Source organism: Panthera pardus, unplaced genomic scaffold (genome assembly GCF_024362965.1).
Source record: "Panthera pardus isolate Hobbes unplaced genomic scaffold, ASM2436296v1 HiC_scaffold_6, whole genome shotgun sequence".
NCBI classification, from domain to species: Eukaryota; Metazoa; Chordata; class Mammalia; order Carnivora; family Felidae; genus Panthera; species Panthera pardus.
Window position 1 is genome coordinate 77,807,681 of NW_026526991.1, and position 12,727 is coordinate 77,820,407.

Consider the following 12,727-nt stretch of genomic DNA (forward strand, 5'->3'; position numbering starts at 1 on the left):
GAACTTTTTCATATTGATTTGCATTTGTACTCTGTCTTTTGTAATATCTTCATGAGCTTTAGGCAATCTTTGTTGCTGTTATAATAGTTTATTATGAAAACAGGTCAGGGGCGCCTGGGTGGCGCAGTCGGTTAAGCCTCCGACTTCAGCCAGGTCACGATCTCGCGGTCCGTGAGTTCGAGCCCCGCATCAGGCTCTGGGCTGATGGCTCGGAGCCTGGAGCCTGTTTCCGATTCTTTGTCTCCCTCTCTCTCTGCCCCTCCCCTGTTCATGCTCTGTCTCTCTCTGTCCCAAAAATAAAATAAAAAACGTTGAAAAAAAAAATTAAAAAAAAAAAAAATAAATAAAAATAAAAAAAAAAAAAAAAGAAAACAGGTCAGTGTGGGGACAAGGGGACAAACAAGCATGTTTAGGTTAGCTCAAGTGAAGTGTGGCACAGGTTCTTCACTTTGAAACCATACTTGGTGAGGTCAAGCGTCAGGTTCTCTTTTGTTAGAAAACTTGTAATCCTTGGGGCACCTGGGTGGCTCAGTTGGTTAGGCATCCAACTCTTTTTTTTTTTTTTTTAATGTTTATTTATTTTTGAGAGAGAGAGAGAGAGAAAGAGAAAGTGTGAACAGAGGAGAGGCAGAGAAAGAGAGAGACACAATCTCAAGCAGGCTCCAGGCTCTGAGCTGTCTATATAGAGCCTGACACAGGGCTCAAACTTGTGAACTGCAAGATCATGACCTCAGCCAAAGTCAGATGCTTAACTGACTGAGCCACCCATTCCCCCCTAGGCATCCAACTTTTTATCTCACCTCAGGTCTTGGTCTCAGGGTCATGAGTTCAAGCCCTGAGTTGGGCTCCACACTGGGTGTAAAACCTACTTAAAATAAAAAGAAAGAAAACTTGTAATTCTTGCTCTTGTTTTGAGAGCTTCCAGAGGCTATCCTCTTCATTTTGCAATATTGTAGGGCATTGTTGGCAGTATCTGAGATGAATTTCTGGAGCCAGAGAGATGAGCCGAATTATGCATGTGCTAGAGGCCTGAAAGCCAGCATCAGGTGACATCAAGTGGTAACCAGTCACTGCACCCAGGATTGTAGGTGTGTAATCTTCCAGCTCTATCATCATGTTCACCAAAGGTGTGCTGGACACTACCAGCCTCATTATCTCCATTGGCAGCACTTTGCAGTATGCAAATCTCATTAGACATGGCCTCCCCCTGGGACACTGAGCCACCAGCCAACCCTGGAACTGCCTTGTGCCACTACATGTCCTGTGCCCTCTGCCTCAGGTCTAACTGCAGACCCCTCAGCTGTCCCAGTGGGGCTGACCTTGTTCTTTACAATGACTGGTTAGGGGGCTCAGTCAGTTAAGCGTCCGATTTCAGCTCAGGTCATGATCTTGCGGTTTGTGACTTCGAGCCCTGCGTCGGGCTCTGTGCTGACAACTGGAGCCTGAAGCCTGCTTCGGATTCTGTGTCTCCTCCTCTCTCCGCCTCTCCCATGCTCATGCTCTGTCTGTCTCTGTCTCTCAATAATAAATAAACCTTAAAAAAAATTTAAAAAAAAACAAAACAATGACACTGGTTAGAAAGGGGCTGAGATGGCGGAGGCAGGGCCATCTCAAAGTCTGCATATAAGCCACTGTGAGGCAAATTTTTGACAGTATATTCTGTATAATGTGGTAAAGCATAATTTTTTAAATATCCAAATAGCTTTATTTTATTTTGCTTACCTTAGATATTAGCACATTAATTTTTTTTAAGTTTATTCATTTTGAGAGAGACAGAGACAGGGCGAGTAGGGGAGGGGCAGAGAGAGGAAGAGACTGAGAATCCCAAGCAGGCTCTGCACTGTCAGCAGAGAGCCCCACGTGAGGCTTGAACTCACAAAACCATGAGATCATGACCTGAGCTGAAACTGAGAGTTGGACACTTAACCAACTGAGCCACCCAGGCACCCCAACCTATTAATTTCTTAACATGCATTTACTGACCACTCACTACATAGTAGGCCCTATACCAAGTTCTGAAAATTGTGAGATTAAAAATACAGTCATTGTTCTCTGGCAGATGATGGTACAGTAAGGAAGACAGACACATAAACAGATAATTATAATAGAATTGTAATAGTTTTAGTGAGATGAATAATTACTGTGATGGAAATAAAGTTAGGGTACTGTGGAAACATGTAGATGGGGCTCTAGTAGTGATAAGTATTTAGAGAAGGCTTTGCAAAGGAACTGTTACCTAAGGAAAAAGTGGAACTTAGCCAGACACTACAAGGGAAAGGGACCTCCTGGGCAGAGAAAAAGTGTATACAGAGGCACAGAAACCTATGAAAACATGTTAGATTCAGTGAATGAACTATAGGCAAATTATTTGACTGCCTGTGGGGTGGTGGTAAGAAATGAGGTAGGAAAGGGACACATCATGAAGAGCCTCATATGCCATGCTGACAGATGTCTTAAATATGAAAATAATGTCTTTTACACATTCACCACTTTGAGTATCAAAGAAAAAATAATTTTCCTAAAATATTTAAATATCTCAAATCATACCTAAAAAAGAAAGCTCTTTTATTTCTTGATTCAGTTAAAAAGAATTGTCGTTTCCACTAAGTAATTGCCTTATTAAAAAGAATGTGACATTTCAACCAGTCTTGAAGAAAACATAGAACTGGAAACAATAAACATAGAATATCCACAGCAAGTGGGAGAATTGTGCTGAAAGAAATATAAACCATTTATATCAGTCTTTCAGTGTCTGGTAGAAGAGGGAAAAGTATATAATTGATTTTCACTCTCCATGTGAGAGTTTTCCATAATCAAACCAGAAAATAGCCCAGGGTGCTACTTGCCATTACTAGAAGAATTTATTTTCTTTAAGATTGAACATTTTTCCTACCAATAGTAAAAAAAAAAAAAAAAGTGGCCACGCTATTAGGTATTTGATTTGACTGCTTAAAACCCTGGACCTTTCAGCCTAGGTCCAATCAGGAAACAGATTAAACCATATCTGTACTTTAAACAGAGGAATATAATATGAAGAATGACTAAGCTATAATAGAAAGTGACTATAAAGACGTGAAGAGGGGCGCCTGGGTGGCTCAGTTGGTTAAGCGTCCAACTTCGGCTCAGGTCATGATCTCATGGTTCGTGAGTTCAAGCCCTGCGTTGGGCTTTGTGCTGACAGCTCAGAGCCTGGAGCCCACTTTGGATTCTGTGTCTTCCTCTCTCTCTGCCCCTCTCCTGCTCATGCTCTTTCTCTCTCTCTGTCAATAATAAACATTAAACAAAATTTTAAAAAAAGATAAGAAGAAAACTCGTAACAGATACCCAAGGAAGGACAAACTTGGAGGGTAACCCATTTCCTAGGGCTAAGCTTTGTAGTTCATTGAAGAAAGAGCAGTTGCAGCCCAGTGGAGAAGGTCGATGGGTTGCCTGGTCCAGAGCTGATCCTCAGTCACTGGGCAAGTGGAAAACAAACCTCTGAGGTACAAGTGAGCTTGAAGCTGGTGAGTGGGAACACAGAAGTTGTCAGGACACCACTGTGGGTATGAAATCTGGGTATGTGATATCTGTGTTAGGGGGGCCATGGAAAGATGACTACTGGCCCAATCATTGAGGCTACTCCCACTCGGCATGTGGCTGGGGAAGTATACAACCAGATGTCTTCACATATCCACACTACGGATCAACCGTGCAAAAGGAGCAAAAACAAACAAAACACTGCGGTTGTACCGTGGAACTAGGAAGAGAAGCTCCTTCCTGCAGTGTCTCAGCATTACCTTCTACTGGCAAAGCTTAACATTGTGCTTACTGTAAAAGAAAATGCTTAGACCATTACTAAGTACTAAGTACTAAGTGAATTTGGAACTAAGAGGCAATAAATATGTAACTGACACAGGATCTGACTGCTTACAGTCTTGAGCCTTTCACCAATGTCTGGCTTATAATTGAGAAAGAAATATTAAAGTAGCCCTGACATCGAGGAACTGATCTAGCGCTTAAACTAGGGCTCACTGTAAGTGCACACTGATCCGATGCTCACAGCTGAGCCCTGTTGTTCTATAGAACATATAAATAGTCTCACAGGAACATCTACTTCAAGCAAGATCACTGTGCACCTCACAAAATACCAAACGTCCTCTTCTCTTGCTGAATTAGTAGCTGCTGTTCTACTTTCTTACCAAGTACAGTTCTAGCCACCCCCCTTAGTCTGCATTCCCCATAGGTCAGATTTATTGAGATACCCTGTCATAGAACTGCCTTGATTTTTTTTTTTTTAATTTTAGAGAGAGAGAGTGCACATGAAAGCAGGGGAGAGGGGCAGAGAGAGAGAGAGAGAGAGGAAGAGAGAAAGCGGGAATCCCAAGCAGGCTCCCTACTAAGCACTGAGCCTGATGCAGGACTTGATCCTACAACCTTGGGATCATGACCTAAGCCAAAATCAAGAGTCAGGTGCTCAACCAGCTGAGCCACTCAGGCACTCCTAGAATTGCCTTGATTTCTGACAGTATCTAATCCAAAACAAATCTCTACTTCCTTAGACCCTACCTAAAATTGTCCCAACCCAGCCCAAATGCTGTAATACATTATCTCTAAACCCTGTCTCTTACTTACTAAGACATTCCACAGATCCCCATAGTGTGTGTTCTCCCTCTCCATAAGGAATAAGTAGTAAACCCAACTTGTTCAAATACAGGTGTGTTTCTGAAGTTTTTAACTGAAGTGCATTGACAGAATAAATGATTACTACTAAGTATTTCTCAACCGAATGGATCTTCTCACTCCTCCTTTTCCTTAAAAACATTCTTAAGTAAGGTTTTTATAAGTTGGAGGTGGGTAAGGGACTGGAGGAAGAATATCCCCCTACTTTAAATTACTTAAAGGTATTTTAGATTTTTCTCCCATTTAATGTGTAAAAACTGTAATTCTTTTTTAAAATCTAGATTTTAATGTTTGGTTTTTTTTTTTTAAGAAGTTAGCTAAGTTTGAAACAGACTTTTTTAAAGGAAATAAGTGTCTTAGAAAACTAATCTTTAATCAACAATACCAAAAAAACTCCTGAAAATAGTTTATTTTGATCACGATTTTTAGAACCATAAAACTCCATAGAAACCCACAGTAAATCTAATAGCAGTTTTTAAAAGTTAGCAAACATACACCAGAACAATCAAGTTATTTTTCTAATAGTCCATCTATGTAATACATACTGTACATTTTGAACATAGTCAAATCATAAAATATGTGAATGAGATTACTATGAAGTTAATTTTTTTCTTTCTCTTAAGTTTTCAATGAGCTCTGTGTTTCTCAGACTTCAGGAGTGACATGTGGAATACCTCTCCCTGGTAGAGCAACATTGTGCTTTCATTCTCTCTTTTTTTTAATTTTTAATTTTTATTTTTAGAGAGTGCACAAGTAGGGGAGAGGGGCAAAGGGAGAGAGAGAGAGAGAGAGAGAGAGAGAGAGAAATCCCAAACATGCTCTGTGCTTAGCATGGAGTCCGACACAGGCCTCAATCCCACAACCCTGGGATCATGACCTGAGCCAAAACCAAGAGTTGGACGTTCAACTGACTGAACCACCCTGGCACCCTGTGCTTTCATTCTATCGTCACTTCCAAAAAGCTGTGGAAGCTTCCTGAAGGTCCCTTCCTACTATGAAAGGCCTTTGAAAACTTGCATTATATTCCACTATTAAAATCTTTACATTTTTAATATAGAGGAGGGAAAAAAATGTTTAAATTTGATTGTTTCCAAACAGTAGTTCTGATCCATATAAGTTCTGGACATTTAAACATAGTAAGTATGAGTCAGTTGGTAAAAATTCTCTGTAATGAGCAGTATCCACAGCTTAGTAAATGGGTATTTGAATTTTCTTCATAATGTGGCCATGCAGATAATTAAGTGAATATATGAATATGCAAGAAGTGTGATTTTTGAGTGCATAGTTTATTGTCTGAGTAGTTACCATTTTCTCCTACTGAAAAATTAAAAGTTCTTTAGTCTCTTCTGGACAAAATCTAATCAAGTCTATTTAAGTTGTAGATATGCAGCAAAATTATATAGTATTATTCCAGCAATCATTTATTTATTAAAAAATACCTTTGAGGGGCACCTGGGTGGCTCGGTCAGTTAAGCATCATGCCCAGGTTGTGATCTCTCAGTCATGAGATTGAGCCCCCTTGTTGGGCTTTGTACATGTGGAGCCTGCTTGAGATTCTCTTTCCTTCTCTCTCTGTCCTTCCCTCACTTGTGTGCTCTCTCAAATTCTCAATATAAATAGAAAAAAAAAAAATACACACACACATACATATGTATGTATGTATATTCCTATAAACAGGTTTTCACCTAAAAATTTACATCTTTTTAAAAACTTTTTTTAAATGTTTATTTTTTGGAAGGAGTCACAGAATCTGAAGCAGGCTCCAGGCTCTCAGCTGCCAGCACAGAGCCCAATGTGAGGCTTGAATTCACGAACCACGACATCATGACCCGAGCCCCAAGTCAGATGCTTAACCAACTGAGCCACCCAGGCGCCCTTAACATTTACATCTTAATAGTGAATCAAATAAGGAAACTTCTAATTTACTTAGGCTATGAATAGCTGATGATTCATTACCAAAAACCCACTGTAGACTATTAAAGATAGTTGTATACGAATTATAAAACAACACAAGAAAGACTTTTAAGCAGAAAACATCCTGTTTATGCTTGGACAGGTGTTCTTTGGGTGGACATGAACCAGATAGCATCTGGTCATTTTCTTTAACCTTTTTTAAAAGACTCCTCAAAATCTTCCTTCCCCAGATTTTACTCCTTTTGTGCTTAGTGAATTCTGTGAGAGCGAAATTACAAGTCCATAATATCTCTTAATTTTTAAATTCTTAAATCAAATTCTTAAATCCAAAAAAATTCAGAAAATCAAAGATTCTTTTTGTAACTCATTTATTAGAAAACCAGACTTGAACCAGGCCTATTTAAATTCTTTATCTTGCCTACTAGGACACTCATAAAGTTTGCTGCAGAAATATTAATGTGTTTTTTTACAGGGCCCTGCCCCGGCTATTTCATGTATGTGGTATATGCACAATATTACCTTTATAAATTTAAAGAAAAAAACTGAATTCTAAACACATCTGCCTCTAAAGGTTTAAGTAGGGATTATAGACAGTGGTTATATAAAGTAATCCATGGCAGAGTGGTTTAAGAGGACACTTTATTTGTAACTATGTGAAGTAATGGACATTAGCCAGACTTACTGTGGTAATCATTTTGCAATATATACATAAATTATTATGTGTACACCTAAAACTAATAGTATTATATGTCAATTATATCTAAAATGAGAAGGGGGCACTTTAATATTATAAGCAGTTTTTAGTTTTGATAAATTAATTAATGTAAACAAAACACAGGCAAAAACCAACTTTTGATTTTCTGGTAACTTTCACTTTGTTTTTAAATTTGATAGTTATGTAGTTGGGGGTTAAATATAGGACGTATGATTATGAATGCATGTATTTGTTTGATTTCTTATACCCACGAAATGAAGGCTAAAATAAATATTACCAGGATAACCATAGGCCATCATCACCATGATCATACATGCAAGAAAAAAAAAGAGCCTCTGAATTGGGGATTATATAGATCTGCATGTATACAAAAAGTGATCAGTAGCAATATTCTTATACATTTTCAATAGGAGACATGCCAAGAACAATTCTGTTAGTTCTTGTTTCCTTCACATTTTAAGGGAATGTAAATTTACATACTGGTGATTTCAGAAGCAAAAATATGATAAGGTTTCCCACCTATTCCTACCCCCTTAATACCATTCAAGTGGAAACCATTTAACTCTTTAATTATAGTGGGATAGACCTATTTTCTGCATGATCATAAAGAAACATTTTATTTATTAGAACAAGAGTTTATTCTGGAAATTAATATTTTCAAGCTTAATGCAGTGATTATGTTTTTATTTGGAATCTTCCCCTCCTTTTTTCCTTGTTCTGTACAGATTATCAACGCTTGATGACTGTGGCGGAAGGCATCACCACACTTTTGTTCCCATTTCAATGGCAGCATGTTTATGTGCCCATCCTCCCTGCTTCTCTGCTACATTTTCTTGATGCTCCTGTCCCTTATCTGATGGGCCTTCAGTCAAAAGAAGGAACTGACCGTTCTAAACTAGAACTTCCTCAAGAGGTAAAACTTATAATGGGTGATGAAGCATTTGCTGTTTGTTGATTTAGGTCAAGGCCACTTTTCTTAGCATTGTCTTTGTCTAAACTGTGTCTCTGACTGTCCTGCATTTTCCAAGTAGGGCTAAGGTAGAGCCTGAACCATAGAGTGCAGCTGACTCCTGATGCTTGCTGGGACTAGTCATTAGTTAAGTAAGCATGGTTCAGACAGGACAGTGGCAAGTTTTCACAGCGATAAATCTGTGAGGAGGGAGCAACAGTAGCATTATCTAGTTGCTTTATTATTCAAATAGCATTTAATTCCTTTTTCCCCTCATTTATTTTATAAATTCTACTTTTAAACAAAATAGCCCAGGTTTTCACATCTTCACATCATTAATTGAGATGAATTTGATTCTTGACTTCCTTCAAATGAAAAGTAACATCTTTCAGCAAACTATAGATAATGGAAATATCAAATACTTTAGTATTCTTTGTTTTCAGACCTAAAGCTAGTTATCAGCTTTTTTCTAAATGTCAGCTTGGCTAGGTGATTGAGATAAAAACTCTAACCCCTAGCTTTTAGGCCACCTTACTGTTACTGTGCTTTCTGTGTGTTGTATTTTCAGATGTTGTTTAAGAAAATTAGGAATTCTTGAAAGTATTTTGAATGTAGTTTTTATCTGTTGTTAATGGTACTCAGAATTGGACTGTAAAACCTTTGAAATGAAATAGTGATGAGAGTGCCATGGCCTATTAAAAAACATTAAATAGTTAACTATATGATATTATTAGCTATTTAATTAGCATCTTTCTTAATAAGATCTTTCATGCTGTGCTGTGCTTTTATTTGTTCTTATTTCCCATAGAGATTCTCATTTTAATAAGTGAATTTAAAATAACATACTAAGCTACAGCTGTTATACCCATTAATGATTCCTGTAATCATCCATTGCTTACTTTATTCCAATGAATATTTCCCTTCCAAAATTAACATTTTTGTTCAGGGGAAAATAGCTTGATTGGGATCATATAAAATGCTTGTAAAAGTTGTCTTGCTCTTTTGAGCTTATGCATGTTCTCTGCTTTTGCCTCCCCATTATCTCTCTTTTCTCTATTACCTGAACTCTCTTGTTTTCTCTTTTATTAGATTAATCTAAGTATCTTGTCAGTTCAAAAAGTAATCCTTTAAATGTTCAAGGAAAAAGAAATAGATTAGCCAAATGTATTTTAAATGCAATTTAAGTTTAAGGACTTAAATAGTGACATGTTTTAGTTTCTTGTTGAGTATCTGGTCTGTTTGTATATTAATCAAGTGATATTTTATAAGACAGTATGTTTTGGTATATAAATATTATCTTCCCATTTTTACATGAGTTATAATTGTTGAGAGTTTTTAAATGCCAACTATATATTTTTGGAGTGGGGAAATCTTTCTGTCTCCCTATATGTGTATATTTTCTGACTCTAAAGATAAAAATTCTGAAAGTTCTTGCAGCAGTGACTTTGATTTTCTAACTTTTTACTTTTTAAATCAATACGTTTTTAAGTTTATTTATTTGTTTTTTGAGAGACAGAGAGAGTGAGAGAGAGCACAAGCAGGGGAGGGGCAGAGAGAGAGAGAAGGAGACACAGAATCTGAAGCAGGCTCCAGGCTTCTAAGCGTCAGCACAGAGCCCAGTGCAGATCTCGAACTCATGAACTGTGAGATCATGACCTGAGCCAAGGTCAGATGCTCAACTGACTGAGCCACTCAGGTGCCCCAGTCAATACTCTTTAATAAATGTACATATCCATCTATTCGTAGAGTAGAATAATATGAAATAACCTGGGTCAGCTGTGAAAATAGCAGTGCTTCTGTATAGAAAGTATATGTTAGTACATCATTATTTTGGAAGAAAATGCTAACAGCTGACCCAGATTATTTCATACTCTTCTACTCTATGAATAGATGGGTATGTACATTTATTAAAGAGGATTGATTTAACGAGTTAAAAGTTTAGAAAATCACAGACATTGCTGCATTAGCTCTCAGAATTTTAAAGTTTGCTTATCTTTAGAGTAAAAAAAATACACACAGATCACTTTGTGCTCATAACATTTTACAATGAGATAAATAATCTACTTCACATAATTTGAGGAAGATGTAGGTATTAAAATAGCCATTTTTAAAATTGACTTAAATGCACTCACTAGTAATACTCACCTCCTCCCTCCTTTCCCTGAAAACTATAAAATAAAATAATAGTTAAAAATAGTGATGGGAAAAAAAATAGTGACAGGGCTTCTTAGAATAGTTATGAAGATGATAAGTTTGCAAAATGATTATTTTAAGAAGGTATGATTTTAGTTGTTAGCTAACTAATGTAACTACATAGACTTATAATTAACCACCCACTTACTTTCCCCATAGTTCTAAAATGATAGGCACAGGTAGCCATTTGTTAAATTGTTTTTTCAGGGGGTGGGGTAGAGAAAGTGACGGTAGAAGGATACAGCACTGGGGATGAGCTGCAGAGAAGGGTACTTCACTTATTCCCGTTCTTGCTTGTCTTTACAGTAAATGGTGGGCAAGAAATCCAGAGAAAAACTGAAATTGCTTTTTCTACTTTGTTTTTGTTATGTCTTGCCCCTGAGATTCTGTGGGAATATTTTAAATATTCTCTCCATGGGGCACCTGGGTGGCTCAGTCGGTTGAGCGTCCGACTTTGGCTCAGGTCATGATCTCATGGTTCGTGGATTCAAGTCCTCTTTTGGGCTCTGTGCTGAGCTTGGAACCTGAAGCCTGCTTCAAGTTCTGTGTCTCCCTCTCTCTCTGCGCCTCACCCACTCATGCTGTCTCTCTCTCAAAAATGAATAAACATTAAAAAAAAATTTAAATATTCTCCTCCAGTTTACCCTTATGCCAGCTTAACTTCAGCCGTTGAGAAACTATATTCCTTAGTAAGCATGGAGAGAGCTGCCCTGGCCTCACATTCCTGGATACTTCTTCCTCCTGTGTACATCTTTGGGGTTCCACAAAATGACTGTCTCCTTGAGTCTTATTCATTCATTCACCAAACAGTGTCTTCTCATACACTACCAGTGTAGGATACATTAGAAGACATCAAGATAAATAAGATGTAATTTTTGCTTTCCAAAGTAAGTCATTTACAAATATCAATAACAGAGGTTAAAAAAATAATTAAGAGGAATGAATGAACTAAGCATATATGCAGAGGAAATCAGAATACCTTTAGGGTAGGGACATGGGAAAGCTTCGTGGCAGAAGAAATGATTAAACTTTAAGTCTTTGTTCCCTTTCTTTTAAGGGAACTTTTCTCTTTTTTTTGCATTTTTCATTTTTAACTAGACGTGATTACTTACCATGAATGTGTGTAAGCAGCATTGATAGTAAAAAATAGAGAAATATTTAGTCCTAAAACAATATAAGATTGAGATGTCAAGAGTGTTTTTTATTGCATATGTAATATTTCTTGAGCTCTCCTGATAGAATTTTTATTTTTATTTTTATTTTTTTCTGTTGGAATTTTTTAGTTTAATGGTATTAAAAGTGAAAAAGTGACTTAGCAGAATGCCCTATTATATGGAGTTCTTGTTTGTTTTAGAAAAAAGGCTTTTCGGTTTTTCTTCCATAAGTCTTCAAAATGCAACTTAACAGTCCTATTTTTAGTTCGCGATAATCAAAGCCCCAACTTGGCCCCAATCTAAGCAGTCATAGGAGGGTATGAGAGACTCATGGAATCATGAAGGCAGGCCAGTTAGCTGTGGTGCTGGAACACCCGCCTTGCCCTACGGCCCTTTCAGCTCAGCAGTGGTTATATGAGCATAACAAGCTTTAAAATTTCCCAGATGTATCATTTTCTCTTTTCATAGAAGGATAGAGGAAGATAGCAGGAAGGCATTAATGAAGGAGATGGTACAAAATGTAAGTGGTGGGAGGTTGCTGGCTAACATTTAGATTAACAAGTTAGTGAATTTTTTTCTTCCATTTTGAAAGATACTGAATCATCCATTTGAATTATAGTGACCTACTTTCTCCCCCTAAGTCTTTCAACATACCCTGCTTTCTAGAGACTATAGTTACATATATAAGGATGTGGATTTACAGAAAACTGTAGGCAGCAATACTGTCTTCAGCAAGATTTGACTTCACCTCTTATTTTAATTAGAGGAAACTACTGATGTTGGAAATGAGGAAAATTGTAGGGAAAAAATCTTTTAAGCCACCAGGCTGTTTGAGGATGCTTATCTAGAACAGGTGTCAGGAAGTCACCTAACTTCTTGGGCCTCAATTAGTTCATCTGCAGAATAAACAGTTGAATTCAGAGGTCACTTCAGACTTGAGGAATCGTTACTGATTCTCTGTTCCTAGATGGAGGAAAGTCTTCTTGAGTTTCGATTGAGCTAAATGTAGAACTTTGCTGTACTTCTTGTACATCAGCACCTAACATAAAGATCAGGGATCAAAAGAGAAAAATAAAAACCCAACTCTTTGCTCTCCTCCTTTTATCTTACCTGGCCATACAGGATCAAAGGACAGTGTGAATT

At 37.5% G+C, this 12,727-nt stretch overlaps 1 protein-coding gene across 9 annotated transcripts in view; it reads left to right on the top strand.

Annotated features, from left to right (window-relative positions):
* The window catches only part of DENND5B (DENN domain containing 5B), a 183,581-nt gene that overhangs the window by 102,999 nt on the left and 67,855 nt on the right, over positions 1-12,727 (top strand). For all 9 annotated transcript variants that reach the window (XM_019452383.2, XM_019452386.2, XM_019452385.2 and 6 more), the window contains one exon: positions 8,014-8,201. In XM_019452383.2, coding sequence (XP_019307928.2) covers positions 8,014-8,201 — 188 coding nt within the window. The remainder of the gene's footprint in view (positions 1-8,013; positions 8,202-12,727) is intronic.